Source organism: Aquarana catesbeiana, linkage group LG12, assembly GCF_042186555.1.
Source record: "Aquarana catesbeiana isolate 2022-GZ linkage group LG12, ASM4218655v1, whole genome shotgun sequence".
Classification (NCBI taxonomy): domain Eukaryota; kingdom Metazoa; phylum Chordata; class Amphibia; order Anura; family Ranidae; genus Aquarana; species Aquarana catesbeiana.
The window spans coordinates 53,394,214-53,411,808 of NC_133335.1; the positions used below are offsets into that span (position 1 = coordinate 53,394,214).

Consider the following 17,595-nt stretch of genomic DNA (forward strand, 5'->3'; position numbering starts at 1 on the left):
GCAGTGCGATGAGTGATGACGACAAGCGCAATGCACTAAGCAATCGCCATCACATTTTATATTGCTAAAATCAGATCACTGAAACAATAATCCTGTCCTATTAAATACGCTTGTGCGTTTTAGACAATCGTTAAAGCGTGACTAAACCACTGAATAAACGCCCCCCCACCCCTCACCCCTCTCCCCTCTTCCACGCCTCCATCTTTAAATCTCTGACGCATACGCATCTAAGCCACCAGGGGTCTAGGACCCGGTGGCGCATATACAAATGTTGCAAACTTCTGGCAGATTACCACCATGCTGCTTGCGGCATCGTTTGGAATGCGCATGAATCCATCAAGTGCGCACACATACGCCGCACAGTTACAGCTTGATATGGAGAGGGAGAAGGATAAAAAAATGGATTAAAAAAATTGTTGTAGTGAGTTTAGTTCTGCTTTAACCACTTCAGCTTCGGAAGGTTTACCCCCCCCCCCCCCGTCATGACCAGGCCATTTTTTGTGATATAGCACTGCATTACCTTAACTGACAATTGCGCGGTCGAGTCCGCCGGACCCGCTAATTGGCTCCCTCTGTGTCCAATTACAGCAGGGGTGGGTCCTGCTACGCTCCCCAGAAGTGCAGGATTACATACAGTGGCGGCCGGTGTTTTTTTGGGGGGGCGGCAAACAATCCCTCCCCCGCTAGTCGGTGCCATCTCAGCACCACCCCCCCCGCGCTTACCCCAGCAGGCTCCGGCGTGCAGGTTGTGGGCTCCGGTGGCAGCGGTGGGTTGTGGGCTTTGGAGGGTTGAGGGCTCCGGCAGGCAGCGGCGGGTTGCAGGCTCCGGCGGCAGCGGGATTCTATAGACGGCAGGTGGGCTCCTGTGTCTTCTGTGTGGCTCCTCCCTTCTTCTCCTAGGCATCCAATAGGATCACCTGTCCTTTCAGCCAATCAGGTGACGGGTATTAGACCCACTTCCCAATTGGCTGGGAGGAGGATCAGTGTTGCAACAGCGAATATTCATTCGCTGTTGCAACACACCTGGGTGGGCTTCGGATGCAATGCTCTGCACCCCGAGCCCACCCTATTTTGATGCCTATTAGAGCCTCTGGCTCTAATCATTGCATCAAAAAACACACCCCGCCCACCCCGCCATAGGAATTCATGCGCCTGGTGTCCTTCTTATTAAAGCGGGCCTGCAAGCACTCAGCTAAATACACTGCTGAATACAGGGGCTGGGCGCATGGATAGGGAGGGCGGCGGCATGGATGGGGGGGCCCACAATGGACGGGCCGCCCCTGATTACGTACTAGGTATGTGATCCTGTGCAGGAGAGCCGCCTTTCCACCGTATATATACACAGGATACGGTCGGCAAGCCGTTAAAGTGTATATAAAGGCAAAATTTTGTTAAGGATAGAGTAGGGAAGGGTTGGACCCTCTGCCAGAATTTTTAGGAGATGCGGCACTGGATTGAAATCCCCGATATACTGTATAATGGCAGAAGTCCTTATAAAGCCCAATTCCTTGAGTTCGACAGTTCTCTCCTCTAAAGCCAGAGGTCACACGATTTGAAAAGCGGTATTTTATGGATTCTGCAAATGACAACAGGAAAAAAACAGGCATTCAATGCTTGGCACTCCTCCTTCATCAGGGCCTTAAAATAAACTAGATGTCTGTTGGACCCAGTGCACGCTGCTCTGCTACTGACACAGACACCTTCTTAAAGTGGAGGGCCACCCGAAAATAAAAAATAGCATGAAAAATCCTAAAAAAATTTAATAAACAACATTTGAAAAATTATTTTTTTTTAAACTTACCTGAACCCTTGTTGCTAGGCAGTCTTCCTAATCTGCCTCTTCCTATTCCGCGGCATGTCCTGCTCCTCGTTGAGCGGCCCCGTTGCCTTCTGGGAACTGTGTGTGGTCCCAGAAAACCACGGGGCCCTTCACAGAGCGCCGCGTCGCTCGTGCGCAGTAGGAAACTGGCAGTGAAGCTGCAAGGCTCCACTGCCTGTTTTCCTTAGTTAGGATGGCGGTCCGGGACCCGAGGGACGGGTCAGCCTTGGGCGGCCGACATCGCAGGAACCCAGGACAGGTAAGCGTACTTATTTAAAGTCAGCAGCTACAGTGTTTGTAGCTGCTGACTTTTAAAAAAAAAAATTCCTGGCCGGAATCCTGCTTTAAAGACTAGCCTCCTGGTTTGAATCAAATTTCTCCAGGAGCTTTGCTCTGGGTTCAACTGGCACCTAGTTTATTTTAGAGCCCTGGCACAGGGGAAGTATCAAGCCCCCGAAACGCGTTAGCTACGGGTTCCTGTTTTTTTCTGTTGTCAATTTGGGGAATCAACTCCTTCACACCTAAGGGTAAAACAAATGTTAATGAAATGTTAATGCTTAGGCACAATTTTGCAACTTTGACATGTGTTAGTACATTTAATCACAACTACTTTGTGCATCCAGGTGAATTATACCATCTTATTTTTCAGGACAAGTTGGGCTTTCTTTTGGTGGTAAATGGTAATGGATATATCATGATTTTTTTTTTTTTATTGTTATCAAAGGAACACTCCCCCCCCTCCCAAATCAAAACAGTTTTTAGCACTACAATTTTAAATTGTCAAGCATACATACCACAAATCTAAGTGTCTTGTGACCATTTGCATGATAAGCAAGATCCTTTTGTGTCTTCTCCAGTGTTGGCAGTCTTCCATGCTACATAGAAGGTGCACACTGTGACGTGTGAGTGCCATTATAAACAGCATTCTCTTGTGTGCCTAGGTTGTGCGATGCCACCACCCCAGTGGGTTTGTCTATAAAGAGTTGGGATTACATGATTGGGCTGAATGACACTGGGTGCCATTCAAACTGGAAGAGGCTAGCGACAGAGGAGGGCATGGAGGGCAGTCTTGGAGCATAAAGAGCACGAGTAATGGTTTTAAAAATGTTTTCAAACCTGGAGCATGAGTCTATTCAGAGTAAAGTGACAGTCTTATGCTAGCCCACCCTGACCCAATTTTACCCATGTTTCTCCTGCTCCTCTACCACTCTTGTTCTAGGAGACAAACCTTCTGAGCTCACGTAGGACTGTGAGGTTGTACACCAAGTCAGATCCTAATTTTATGGCCTGGAGATTGGCTCAGGCCCAAGCACTGCATCCTGGGAGGGCACATGCCCCCTGATAATGGAAAATGTTGGCTATTTTGGATGGCTAAGAGCAACTGAACAGTAGGGAGCACATCAAAGGTAAAAAAATGTGGTTCAAAAGTGTGAATGAGTAAGAGACTCTGCCTAATTTTGTAGCAGTCTCCCACTAGCTTTGTATATCTCATATGGACTAGGGCTGCAAGAGCTGTTCCTTAAACTAACAATATGGAAAGTTCTAGTTACTTAAGGATAATAGGGAAATATTATGATCCAAGCATTGATAACACTGGGAGATGGTTGGGATTTTTTGTGTGGCAAAATCAGCAACGGTTCCCAACGGGTTTTGTTTTCTCTCCTCTAGACCAAAATGGCAGGAGTTAAGAAGATACATTTTATGTCACAAGTCTTTTTTAACCCTAACACAGTAAAATGTGTAACTTTTTTTGTATCTCCACATATATTAAAAGAAGCAATCTGTTTTAAAATTAAATTTATCCTTTAAATCCCTTGGCAGTCGCCCAAAACCAAGACACCTTTAAGTCAATAAAATACGAGCATTAGATTGTCCACAAAAATTCCCGTATCATTACTGCTATTGGATTTTTTTCATTCCTGGCATCTCCACCTCATTATATCATACTAAGCCTTTGCTCTGTATTGAAAATAACCTCTCGTGATTCGTCTCATGATTTCTGGGAAGCAGTGTTTGTATTAAATATATAGCATCCCAAATATTTCTGGCATAATATACAGGGAACAGGACCAAGATGTCTAAATACTAGGCCAAGATTTTATTGGGATTAATGAGTTTTCCACAACTTAACAACTAAATGTGCTGAGAGGCTACTGCAGATCCTAGAACAGTGTATATTCAATATTTCCTGAGAAGGCCGTTGCATTCTTAAAAGGACTCTGTCACTGTGGGGAGGGGTTCTAAAGAACGTTTTGACACTTCTGGGCAGTGTCAAAGCTTGTCGCTAAGCCCTGTCACCAAACATTCCCATGGGACCATCTGGGCTGACTCACTGGCCAATTAAATCATGACAAATGTTCTACACTTTCCTTACTCTACTAGACAATGGGGTTGATTTACTAAAACTGGAGAGGGCAAAATCTGGTGCAGCTGTGCATGGTAGCCAATCAGCTTCTAACTTCAGCTTGTTCAATTAAGCTTTGATAAAAAAAAAAAACAAAAAAACAAAAAAACTGTAAGCTAATTGGTTTCTATGCACAGCTGCACCAGATTTTACACTCTTCTGTTTTAATAAATGAACCCAATGTGTTTTTATTTCTCCCTGTGTCCCAAATCAGTAGAATTTCCCCATTTGCTGTTTTGCCTGAACCCCCACCACAAAGACTGAACCTATGGTCACCAGTACCATAAAGAGAGAACCAGAAGACCTTTAGTTGGGCGCCACTGGTTCCTATACATAATAAATGGGCTACGTAAATGTATACATCCCCAGTCCCACTATTCATTTGTACTTACCGAAACATTCTGTGTCTGACGTCAATGTGCATTCTTTTACTGTTTCCTCATCATCCTCACAGATAGTGCATGGCAGGCAGGGGTCCATATTGTTGTCCACATTTGAGAATGTCCATTCTGGGCAATTTTCACACACCGTATCCTGGTTCATGGAGCAGGACAGGATCATGCCATATCCAACAGGACACGTCCTGCATGGATTACATTCTCCAGTTTGTTCATTTCTGTAGAACCCGTAGGCACAAGCGCAGAGGGCATCGTCTGTTTCCACGCAGGGGGCAATCATGCGTTTGTTACCGTGGCACTCAGTACATTGCTTGCAAGCTTCAGTGTGACTGGTGGTGTCAGAATAAGTTACACCTGAAAGAGATGAAGTTAACAATTATAATTAACCAATACAAATGTCACAGTAATATATTTGTAGGAACAAAATGTTACTTAAAGCAAAAATCCTGTACAATTAATTCAGCTCAATGCCACTTTCCCAAAGCCTACTAGTAGCCTACACTGCATAGACTATTGCAGCACTGGCATTGCCCTTCGAATACTCTTTACATTTCATGCACATATAAGAAATGTTGTGTTCATTGTGCCTCTTATTAGTGTTGGTATTTGAATTTGGTTCAAACTCAAATTTGACCCAAATTTCCTGAGTTCAAATTGATCAAACTTTTCTTTTTTTAAATCAGATCTTTTTATTTGTATATGCAAACAACATTAAAACAATACAAACAAATTATTCAAACAAAATCACATTAAACCAAACACAACCCAAAAAAAAAAAAAGCACAGCCCAACCCCCACACCCACCCTGTTCTTGGAGTATATAAAAAAAAGAAAGAAAGAAAAAAAACAGAATCTAGTATTGCAAAATACATAGTACAGATTGGTTTATACTGATGCCAGAGGCATGGACGGAAGCCACCTTGACCAGGTAGCATCAAACTTGCTCATGGAGTTCCTTAGGGAGTATGTATGTTTTCCATACAAAATAGTCCTATTAAGATCTAAAATCCAATCAGATACAGTCAGCGGATAGGGAGAGGTCCACTTAAGAGCAATCTGTCTACGAACAACAAAAAGTGTGCGCCTTATATTGTTACCAATAGAAGAGATACAAGTAGACGTGTCACAGTAGCCCAGTAGACATATAAGTGCTTCAACCAAAATGTTAATATCCAATAGCCCGTTTAAAGTACTACAGTGGAACCTCGGTTTGCGAGTGATGCGGTTAATGAGCATTTTGCAAACCGAACACTGTATTTCTAAAATTCGGTTTGCGAGTGTTGTCTTGCAAAACGAGCAGGATTCAGACCAAAAGCGGTGTGCAGTACCGCTTTTGTCCTGAGGAGGGGGGCGCCTGCGTCGAGCAGAGCCGAAAGTCGCCGATCGGCCCCGTTCGTAAATGCACAGAAAGGCCCGAGGACAGTTCGGCTGACCTCGGCAAACCTCGGAAAGGCTCGTGAACGGAGTCTTTCTGAGGTTTGCCGAGGTCCGCCGAAGTGTCCCTCTGGCCTTTTCGGCCGTTTCCGAGGCTCTCCCGCGCCCCCCGCCTCTGGCCGCATGCGGTATTGCATCCCATCGAAGTCAGGGCGGAACTAATTATTTTCGTTTCCATTGACTTCAATGGGAAAACTCGCTTTGATATGCGAGTACATAGGATTACGAGCATACTCCTGGAACGGATTATGCTCGTAATCCGAGGTTCCACTGTAATCACCTCCGCCCAATATCTTTGGATATTGGGCGGAGGTGATTGGATACAAAAGGTGTATTAGCGCATCTGTGTGAAAAAAAACATTCAATGGCTATCGCTGATTAGGCCTCCGACAGCCTGGCTTATAGTAGAAAAATAGACCATTGTCCCCGCAGTGCACATTATATAGATTTCCTGATAAAGTGGGCCCATCACCCCAAGGTTTGAGTTTTAACTTGACCGTAAAGCCAGTCCTGTGCTTCCTGGGGTGTTTGCAATACTTTTACATTGCCTTCACAGACCACCTGCAAATGGGCAGGATAGAGCATAGAGTATTTTAACCCTTGGAGTAACAGGCGTTTCTTCACTTCTTGAAAATTTGCCCTTAATTTCCGAACCTCTGGTGAAAAGTCAGGAAAAAACAATTTTCGATCCATTATATCTAATATCATTTAGAACCCCGTCACAGAATATTTTCCTTGTCTCTATAATTTAAAAGACGTATTAGAAAAGGCCAGGGTATATTTCCCGGTTTCTGAGGCTGGGTAGAGACCCGATGAGCACGTTCTATTACAAGTAATGAAGAAAGATGGTCCTTGCCGAGGATTTCAATAAGCCACCATTCAGCAAATTTAATTGGGCCATTACCCTCTGCATTCTCTAGTATACCCAGTACCCAGACATTATAAGAACATAAACGACTCTCCATGTCTTCAACTTTGGAAATAGTAGTATTTAACTTGCGAGTAGCAGACTTTATCTCTGCTACCAAGGGAGGAAAAGTGTCCTCCATACCACTACCCCTTTTTTCTAATGCCCTGGTGCGTTCCTGTACTTTTTGAAGATCCCCACATATATGAACAACTTCTTCCCGTATGGCCTGTACCTGGTCTGTAAGCAAGGAGAGGGGGAAGAACAGTGTTGTATCAAAGAGTAAGCATCCCTTAGGCTCGGTTCACACAGGGGCAACACGACTCTGGCCGCGACTTTGCGAGTCGACCTGGACACGACCTGAGGGCGACACCACAGCGCGACTTGGAGCGACTTGGGGCGACTTACAAGGCGACTTCAAGTCGCCTCCAGGACAGGCGACTTTCCAGTGGCCAATCAAACTACAATCCGCTCTGGGGGAGGGAGGGGTTTGCTTGAAAAAAACATCTACTCTTCCTGTGAAGTCGCTTCAGTATAGATCACGATCCGACTTGTAGGCGACTTACATTGAAATCAATGGGTACAAGTCGCCTACAAGTCGCCTTGAAGTAGTACAGGGACCTTTTCTGAAGTCGGAGCGACTTCAGTAGCGTACATATAGACGGCTCTCATTCACTTACATGGACTTTCAGATGTCAAGCGACTTGGGGCGACTTGAGGTCTGACAAGTCGGATCCCAAGTCGCGGTAGTGTGAACTGGCACTTAAGCTGTGCTTTCCCCTTCAGTTGATTTCTGAATAGAAACAGTTTGAGCAGTAGATGTATTTACATTCATACTCATGTTGAGCGAAGAAGAGGATGGAGTCAAGGGGGGCCATTCATGATCCCCACCAGGATGCATGATCAACTGGGCATCCATCATGGTCATCTGCGGACAAGGTCCCTCTATATGGGAGACCACCCCTCATTCCTCTGATTGTCCATTGTGGTCTGGCATTACATTAGTGCCTTCTTGGCCGGGGGGGGGGGCATTCCCTCTTGTGATATCGGCTCTTGTAGTAGCTCTGGATTGAGAAGAGGGAAGGGGGGGTACTATACCAGCGCTCCACAATCTTCCAGGATTTGAGATAGTTTTAATAATAGTTAATGGCGTAATAATAATGGCGCCATTACCCCCTTGCCTTTGGACATGACAGGCAGAAGGAGGAGAAGCAGGAGATATCACACCAACAGACTGTCACTTTCCCAGGATTTTGGGGGCTTAGAACAGCCTCTACGTCGCGTTCGACAACAGAGCGCCCGACTCCCCCACACAGCGTCTGATCAGCAGCCTCAGCGAGGGAAGATGCAGGGGAGGGGGGACAGGAGGAGAGAGGAGGGAGAGAGCCAGTCAGCAAGCCAGCCCAACGGAAGATTTGTCTCCAGATGACAGCAGAACTCAGGAACCAAACCTCTCAGCAGCACGGTGGATCAAAAAAAAGGGGTTTTCCAGCAGACAGACCCACAGACCCTCCACAACACAGGGAACACAGGGAGCCCGCAGCCTTGTTGCGGCTTTAAAGCCCTGTCACGGCACACAGCACCAGCACATAGACAGAGCAAAGCATACAAGACAGGTAAGTAGCGAAGTGAAGACGGAGAAAGGCACAACTTTATCAGTCTTCTGTGTGCGGTGTAGAACGGAGCTCTGACTAGGATCAATCAGCCAGGCATCGGAGCTCAATCAGCTGTGAACACTCTCAGCTGCTCACATCACGTCACTTCAAACTTTTCTAATTCAAATTTTGAAGCACATTAAATTCAATGGGGAATGATTTCTCACTTTTGGCCCTTTGGAAGGCTGCTTGACAAGCTATTGCCACCCAAATGGCAATGTATGGAACCCAAAAACCCTAAAGCCTTGTAGACACCATAAGCATATCGGATGAATGATTGTCTGATTTTTTGCATGCTAGTCTCATATTGAAAACCAATAGGTTACTACAGTTAAGAAAATTCTTGAAGAGCAGAATACAACTTCGGAAGTTATGTAATGTATTATATTGTATTGTAATGCATTCTTTCGTTTCTGACCATGATGCATGGTCATCGTCACACACTTTTTTTGTACATATACTATACATGAAAATAGTTTCTTCTGTTATCGTAAGAGAAACATTTTCGTGCTTGTCCCAAGGCTGTGGTGCAGATGAAAATGTACTTAAAAGGTTCGATTTTTACAATATGACGGTACTAGTACCCTAACATTGTTGGCGAGACACATGAAAGTCACCCAATCCAAATTTAAAAAAAATGACTGACTTTAGATATACTATAAAGTCTACCACTGCTGCAGATCGAGGATTTTGATTCTTTCTCAGAAGGTTCCACAAATTCCACCAGAGAGGGCTTTATGACTGGGGTGCCCAAAAGAAATGAAAAGTTAATAGGTGGGTTAGTCCAAAAAGGTCCATCCCCTAAAATCTTTGGAAATACCAACCCTTTACACCTCTGCATTAAGTCTATACAATTTTTTGCAACTTCGTTGTAGGAGGTTAAACATGGTGCAGTCCACCTGGGAAAGCAGAAGCTGCTGGAATGTGTAGTCCTTAAGCCGGTTGCAGTGTACCCACTCCTTTCATTGATGGAATAAAGAGCTATTGGACCAAGAAATCCATAGATGAGGAAGAATAGTGACATTGTAGTTCTACCACGGCTGACTCATCTGTGACTCACGCTGCAATTATCCTTTCTGTAATGCAGGTCCAAGTGGTTTAGAAAACAACAGAGGATAAACATAGGCTAAAAACATGAAATATTTATAAGCAGTGGCTGTTCTATATATGATTTAGTATACACGTTATATACATATTGATATTTATATATCTCCCACCCATCTCATCTCATACTCTTCTGGGACTACTAAATAAATTTCCACAAATACCAAGTCTGAAACTATAGCATAGAATGTTGAAAAGTATTTCCAACTCTATTCAAATGTGTAAATATTCTGACAAATGTCCCTTCTTTCTTCAGGAATGGTCCCATATTTTGCAAACTGTCTTGGCCACCTCTCATCCCCTCCAACCGATCCTGGAATTTATAGTTAAAGAGAGACCTAGTCATCAATGACTATTTTTAATAATCTGAATCTTCACTGATTTTTTTAATACTTACTTGCAATGCCGGGACAAGGTCATCTAGAGCCCACGGCAAACATGCCAAATTGCGCCCCCCCCCCCCAAGATGTATGAGCATTATTCATCAGCCAAAATTCCCTCCCCCCAAAACAAATTGAGCACTAATCTGCATGCTTACCCTCTAAGCATAAGTTCCCCCTTCTCCCATTACAAATCAACCTCCTGCTGAAATCCCTTTCCCAACAGGAATCTTTGCCCCCCCCCCCAGCTCAGATCCTCCCAGTCCCCATATGTCCCCAGCACAAATGCCCCCCCCCCCCGAAAAATATTCCCCCCTCCTAGTACAAATCCTCTACCCTTCGAATTTCCCCTTTGAGCACAAATCCTCTTACCCCACTCCAAATCCCCCCCTCCCAGTACAAACTCTCACAAATCCCCCATCCTAGCACAAATCCCCCCAAATTTCCCCTTCTAGCACAAATGCCCCCTTTCATCCCTGCTATCACAAATACCCCTCCCCAGAAAAAAAAATCCCCTCCTAGAACTCCCCCTACCATATTACCTTTTTTAGCAACAGTCAAAAAACAGTTATTTCTATGTATACCTCCTTCATTGTAAAGTTTTTGGAAAGTCTCATTCTCTGTTTATGTACAGTTTGTATGCGTTACAATGTGACAAACTGTCATTTAAAAAAGGTGTCAAACTGTAATTTATCAAAGATGCCAAACTGTCATTTATCAAAGGCGTCAAACTGTCATTTATCAAAGGCGTCAAACTGTCATTTATCAAAGGTGGCAAACTGTTATTTAACAAAGGTGCTATTAGAAAGTAATGAAAAAAAAAAAGCCTTTGTCAGTTGACAGATCCCAAGCTATGTGTTGATTATCAGCCCTAAGCTCATGCTCACTCACTTGACGGTCTAAAATTATTCTAATTCAGGTGTAGTGAAACACATTGTTTTATCTTGAGCTTACGGCTGTTATCCCCTGCGTGGAAGTGTTTCATCTGTATCCCCTTTTTAAAGAAAATCCCAATAAAAACATTGTACCAGAAAATGATTCTAATTCTTTGGGTATAACTCTTGTGTACCTGTATCCCAGACTACTTTGGTATCAGTCCCTAGTATAAATATTGGAACCCACAAAGGAGAAGAAAGGAGAGATATTGGACTTTATGATACCCTCAAAGTGTGAAAAAATAAACAGAATATAAAATCACATATTTATTGAGAATATTATTAGAAATAACCCCATAGCCCCATAAAGCCTTGGGGAATAGTATGCTACATACACAGTATCACAAACTGAAGATAAAAAAAATATGTTACATCTTTACATGATTGTACTCTAAATATATGATACCTTGACTATCTCGTTTGCCATACGAACCTTTATGTATGTCCTAGTGATCCTTTAAGACTGCCAATGTCCTGAGGAAGACCTAATTGGTCGAAACACGTTGGAGCTCTGGATATGTGTAAAGGACATCATCATGTTTTCATGCCATTCTTTCATCGTCATCAGTGATGAAATGGTATGAAATGTTATGATATGATGTAACATATTTTTTATCTCCAATTTGTGATACTGTGTATGTAGCATACTATTCCCCAAGTCTTTATGGGGCTATGGGGTTATTTTTCATGATTTTCTCAATAAATGTGATTTTATATTATGTTTATTTTTTCACACTTTGTGGGTATCACAAAGTCCCGTTTCTCCTCTTTCTTCCCCTTTGTGGGTTCCAATATTCTAATTCTTTATACGGAAGAAGCCAAAATAAAAAACCAAGTGAGGTGGCTGTGAATTGATTACCAAAGCAAGTAAAACATTTTCTTCTTCTTCCCATCAGCAGCGGTCATGACAATTGCCTGGATCAATTAATCTGTTGATGAACTGCACTGAAATATCTAGCACCACCTTTCCCAGCAAGAAACCATATCCAGTCCACATTTGAATTCTATTATACTGTTGTCCATCATCCCCTCCATTGGTTGAGTTCCAAAGTCCGACCACCCTTGCAGCAATGTACCTAAATTGGTGATGACATGGTTTTCCTCTCCAAGTGGATTTCAGCCCTCCTTGTATATCCAGTTTGGTTGCCCATTATAAATAATAGCAGACACAAATAGGAAGGCTGGCAGCCAGACAGTGCCTTTACCCGCAGACATGCCATATTTTTATTAATACTACAGCTTGCAATTAATAATCCCCTATTATATTATGCACTAAATTGTAATAGCACGTCATACGATATCTTTAATATTACTTTCCATTTCAAAATGAGGAGACAATTGTCTGAATTGACATTGTGTGTGGGATTGAGACTTTCTAATAAATGTTCTAATGGCACCGCAGTGCCAGGAAGAGGGAAAAATATGACCCACAGCAGGGCAATTGTGTGACTATTGTTTCACCTGTATGGGATAATGATTGCGTAGAACTGCAGTTTTTACTGTCGGGGGTGGCCCGAGGAAGAACAATTGATGTTGTCTGAACGTTCTAATTAAACTCTAGGGATTATCAAATAAGGCAGTGATGGCGCGATATACCCATAGTAAAACCAATCAGATTTGAATTTGCTGCAGTCAAATCAGGGAAGAGGGAGCGCTGATTGGTTGTTAGGGATTAGTTAGTTTTTGCTTTTTGCTCTATTGAAGATGTCTAATAGGGAAATTGAAATCAAACAGTTGTGAAACGAAATGAGGTTTTAAAGTTAAATACGGTGCCTTGAAAAAGTATTCATACCCCTTGAAATTGTTCACATTTTGTCATGTTACAACCAAAAACGTAAATGTATTTTATTGGGATTTTATAAGATAGACCAACACAAAGTGGTGCATAATTGTGAAGGGGAAGGAAAATGATAAATGGTTTTCAATTTTTTTTTTACAAATAAATATCTGAAAAGCGTGGCGTGCATTTGTAGTCAGCCCTCTTTACTCTGATACCCCTAACTAAAATTAAGGGGAACCAATTGCCTTCAGAAGTCACCTAATTATTAAGTAGAATCCACTTGTGTGTAATTTAATCTCAGTATAAATACAGCTGTTTTGTGAAGCCCTCAGAGGTTTGTTAGAGATCCTTAGTAAATAAACAGCATCATGAAGGCCAAGGAACACACCAGACAGGTCAAGGATAAAGTTGTGGAAAAGTTTAAAGCAGGGTTAGGTTATAAAAAAAAAATATCCCAAGCTTTGAACATCTCACGAAACACTGATCAAGCCATCATCTGAAAATGGAAAGAGTATGGCACAACTGCAAACCTACCAAGACATGGCCATCCAACTAAACTGACAGGCCGGGCAAGGAGAGCATTAATCAGAGAAGCAGCCAAGAGGCCCATGGTAACTCTGGTGGAGCTGCAGAGATCCACAGCTCAGGTAGGAAAATCTGTCCACAGGACAACTATTAGTTGTGCACTCCACAAATATGGCCTTTATGGAAGTGTGGCAAGAAGAAAGCCATTGTTGAAAAAAAGCCATAAAAAGTCCCGTTTGCAGTTTGCGAGAACACATGTGAGGAACACAGCAAACATGTGAAAGAAGGTGCTCTAGTCAGTTGAGAGCAAAACTTTTTGGCCCAAAAGCAAATATGCAGTGTTAGACTTGAAAATTGTTGTTGACAGACGCTCTCCATCTGATCTGACAGAGCTTGAGCTATTTTGCAAAGAAGAATGGGCAAACATTTCACAATGTATCTACCAGGGCAAAGCTGGTAGAGACATCCCCAAAAAGACTTTCAGCTGTAATTGCAGTGAAAGGTGGTTCTACAAAGTATTGATTTAGGGGGGCTGAATACAAATGCACCCCACAGTATATAGTCAAAGACTACGGGCATGTTACAAAGTTTGGTCAGAGACTGCAGACATGATACAAGAGATGGTCAGAGACTGTGGACATAATAGAGAAGATGGTGAGAGACTGCAGGAACAATACAAGAGATGTTCAGAGACTACAGATATAATACAAGAGATGGTCAGAGACTACAGACATGATAAAGGAGAAGGTCAGAGACTGCAGACATAATACAGGAGCTGGTCAGAGACTGCAGACATAATACAATAGATTGTCAGAGACTGCAGACATGATACAAGATATGGTTAATGACTGCAGACATAATACAGGAGATGGTGAGAGACTGCAGACATATTTCAAGAGCTTATCAGTGTCTGCAGACATAATACAAGAGATGGTCAGAGACTGCAGACATGATTCAAGAGATGGTCAGAGACTGCAGACATGATACAAGAGATGGTCAGAGACTGCAGACATGATACAAGAGATGGTCAGAGACTGCAGACATATTTTAAGAGCTTATCAGTGTCTGCAGACATAATACAAGAGATGGTCAGAGACTGCAGACATGATTCAAGAGATGGTCAGAGACTGCAGACATGATACAAGAGATGGTCAGAGACTACAGACATGATACAGGAGGTGGTCAGAGACCACGGACATACTACAAGAGGTGGTCAGAGACTGCAGCAATGGTGGTGCATCCATAAGGGCGCACGGGCACCGCCCCCTCTCTCCAGCCACCCCCTCTATGACCAATGGATAGATTCATGCATTTCATGAATCTATTTATGAAATGGAATGAATACAAAATGGATAGATTCATTCCATTTCATAAATCTATCCATGGCCGCCGCTGCCACCCCTTTTCAGGCGCCCAATCCCTTTTCGGGCGCCGGGTGCCTGAATTACAGTGGCGGGGGTGTTTTTGAAGCAGCTGATTACAGCCATAGGCTCTAATAGGCGTCAAAATAGGTGACCTGCGAGAGTCATGCTTGGTGCTCGCAGTTCACCCGGGTGTGCTAGAAAAGCGAATGAATATTCGCTTTCCTAACACTGAATCGCCTCTTGCCAATCAGGTGCTCGGGTCCGTTACCCGTCACCTGATTGGCTGAAACGACAGGCGCTGTGATTTAACACCTATCAAGCATCCGATTGCCTATAGGTGAGGACGGGAGGAGAGGACAGGAGAAGACATGGAGGAGCATGGAGGACACAGCTCGCCGCCGTCACCCGCTGCCCCACCGAGACAGGGTAAGTGCCGGGCAGATAGCGAGTGGGCGGGGGGTCACAGTGGCAGAATTTGATGGGCAAAGTGGCAGCATTCGATGAGCACAGTGGCAGAATTCGATGGGCACAGTGGCAGCATTCGATGAGCACAGTGGCAGAATTCGATGGGCACAGTGGCAGCATTTGATGGCACAGTGGCAGCGTCTGATGGGCACAGTGGCTGCATTTGATGGGCACAGTGGCTGCGTTTGATGGGCACTGTGGCTGCATTTGATGGGAACAGTGGCTGCGTTTAAAGGGAACAGTGGCTGCGTTTGATGGGCACAGTGGCAGCAATTGATTGGCGCAGTGGCTGCAATTGATGGCACAGTGGCTGCGTTTGATGGCACAGTGGCTGCGTTTCATGGGCACAGTGAGGCTGCAATTGATGGGTTTTTTTTCAGAATTTTTCAGTTTGTTTGCACCCCCTCCACAAACATTTTGAGCACCAGCCGCCACTGGACTGCAGAAATAATACAGGAATTGGTCAGAGACTGCAGACGTAATACAATAGATGGTCAGAGACTACAGACATGATACAAGATTGTTGCCCCTAATTGTTACACCTCTACGACTCGCCCCCCCCCCACCTATTAACTCACTGACATTACAGATAACATTTTACTGAAGAAGTAACATCGAAAAACAAAGCTATACTGTTTATCGCATTAAACTTGATCCTTGCGCTGATTTAAAAGAATGTTAATCACTGGAATCCAGTAGGGAGAAGTCATGGCTCTGCTGTCTGGTACACTGACGGATAATACATGACCGCCCCATGCCTTAGGAATGACATGTGAAATGCTAATTTGTCCTGCATTACTGTAATCTTTTCAAGAACACGTAAAGTCACTACAACACAAGAAATTCTAGTATACTTGCTCACAGCCCCCAAGCAGCAGCACTCTTTGAACATCATTGGATGTTTTAAAATGTGAATTTGTGTTAGACCGCATTTTTCATCTGGTAAAACAGACCCCCTTGGTTCTCAGCAGCTTCTCTTCTCTAAGTGGGTGCAGCGACTTTCTGAGGGTGCAGAGGAGCAAAAAGAGCAAACTTCCATATAAGGAAATACACACTCCGGGGGCTGCCTGCTCCGGCACAGCCTATCCTGGAACATTCACAGCTGTCCATCAATAGACAAGAATGAAAACTGAGGGCTAGTTCACACGGGGGTTTGGTATCAGAGCTTTCCAAACACCTCTTTTGTTCAGTCATTGACACATGTTTGTGATACGTTCAGCAAACTCTTTTTTGATGCCTGTTGGAAGTTATTTATGTTGACCGTAGCATCCAGAATGATAGACAATCAACACGGGATACTTCTAAAAAAGTGGTTTTAAAAATCTGAAATGAAAAATGAACAAAGCACATCCTTCTATAGAGTGTACCTGCCTTCATCCAATGCATCTACTGTGATTTTTTGGCTGCCGTCTCGTTACTCTGCTATTTTCAGGAGGCGCTTCTGATTCTGTTTATGCCAACACCAAGTTTCCAGGGGATGGCCCTTCAGCACACAGCAGGTGATTGACACACTCAGTTGTGCATGTTTCCCTATGAGATTGTGTAGAAGGAGTACGTTTTTTCCCTCTACTCGGGTCTCAGTTTACACTAAGCTTCCTGCTCTATGCTGTGCAGTGTGTGACATAAGATCCCTGTCCCCTGACTCCTTAAAACGGACCTTCACCCTCTTCCGCTACTTCCCTCCACTCCACCCCTCCTTCCATCCTCTTTCGTTATTTTTTTAGGTATAAATGTCTGGTCCTACCTCCACATGCATGTCAGTCGTCTTAGGTGAATGACACGCACACTGCCTGCTGTGCCTCCCAGGATATGCACATCACACATTCCAGGAGGCATAGCCTTCCATTCATAAAAGGAGGAGGGGGCCGGCCTACTGGAACATCATCAAGAGGCCCACCCACTGAACCAAGAAGAGCCAGCAGGCCTCTTGATGACATCAGAGAGAGCATGGCAGCGTGGGACGGAGCTCAATGAGAGATAATTAATGGATTCCTCAAACCAGACAACTTTCCAACTATTATATTCAGACAGCCACAGCTCCTGAGACTGTCCAAATAGCCACACAGTGACGGCATCTGATAGGACGTAGTCACTGTTCAACCACTGATTTTCTACCTGGCTCATTCAATTTTTCATTCAAAACTCATCAAGCCGGGTGGCGCCAACAGGGCCAACAAGGGCTCGAATTTCAGCTGATTTAGCAGGAATTGGATGAAATTTGGGCCATTCAATTGCAATATTATGCCAAGCATTTGCTTGTCATAAGCCCCTGTGTGATAAATGTGTTGATAAGATTATCTACATTAAACTGTAAAATTAGATCTCCTTCAATGAATTACCCAAGCCTAGTAAAACTTATCAATGCGTATCCTGTGGTGGCAAAATATGGGGTACCTTTAAAATAATTGTTGATTTTATAAATGAT

The 17,595-nt window shown here is 43.8% G+C and overlaps 1 protein-coding gene across 1 annotated transcript in view; it reads right to left on the reverse strand.

Moving 5' to 3' along the window:
• The window catches only part of NGFR (nerve growth factor receptor), a 118,643-nt gene that overhangs the window by 26,922 nt on the left and 74,126 nt on the right, over positions 1 to 17,595 (reverse strand). Inside the window, exon 3 of the mRNA XM_073607811.1 lies at positions 4,616 to 4,975. Within this exon, the coding sequence (XP_073463912.1) occupies positions 4,616 to 4,975 (360 nt within the window). The remainder of the gene's footprint in view (positions 1 to 4,615; positions 4,976 to 17,595) is intronic.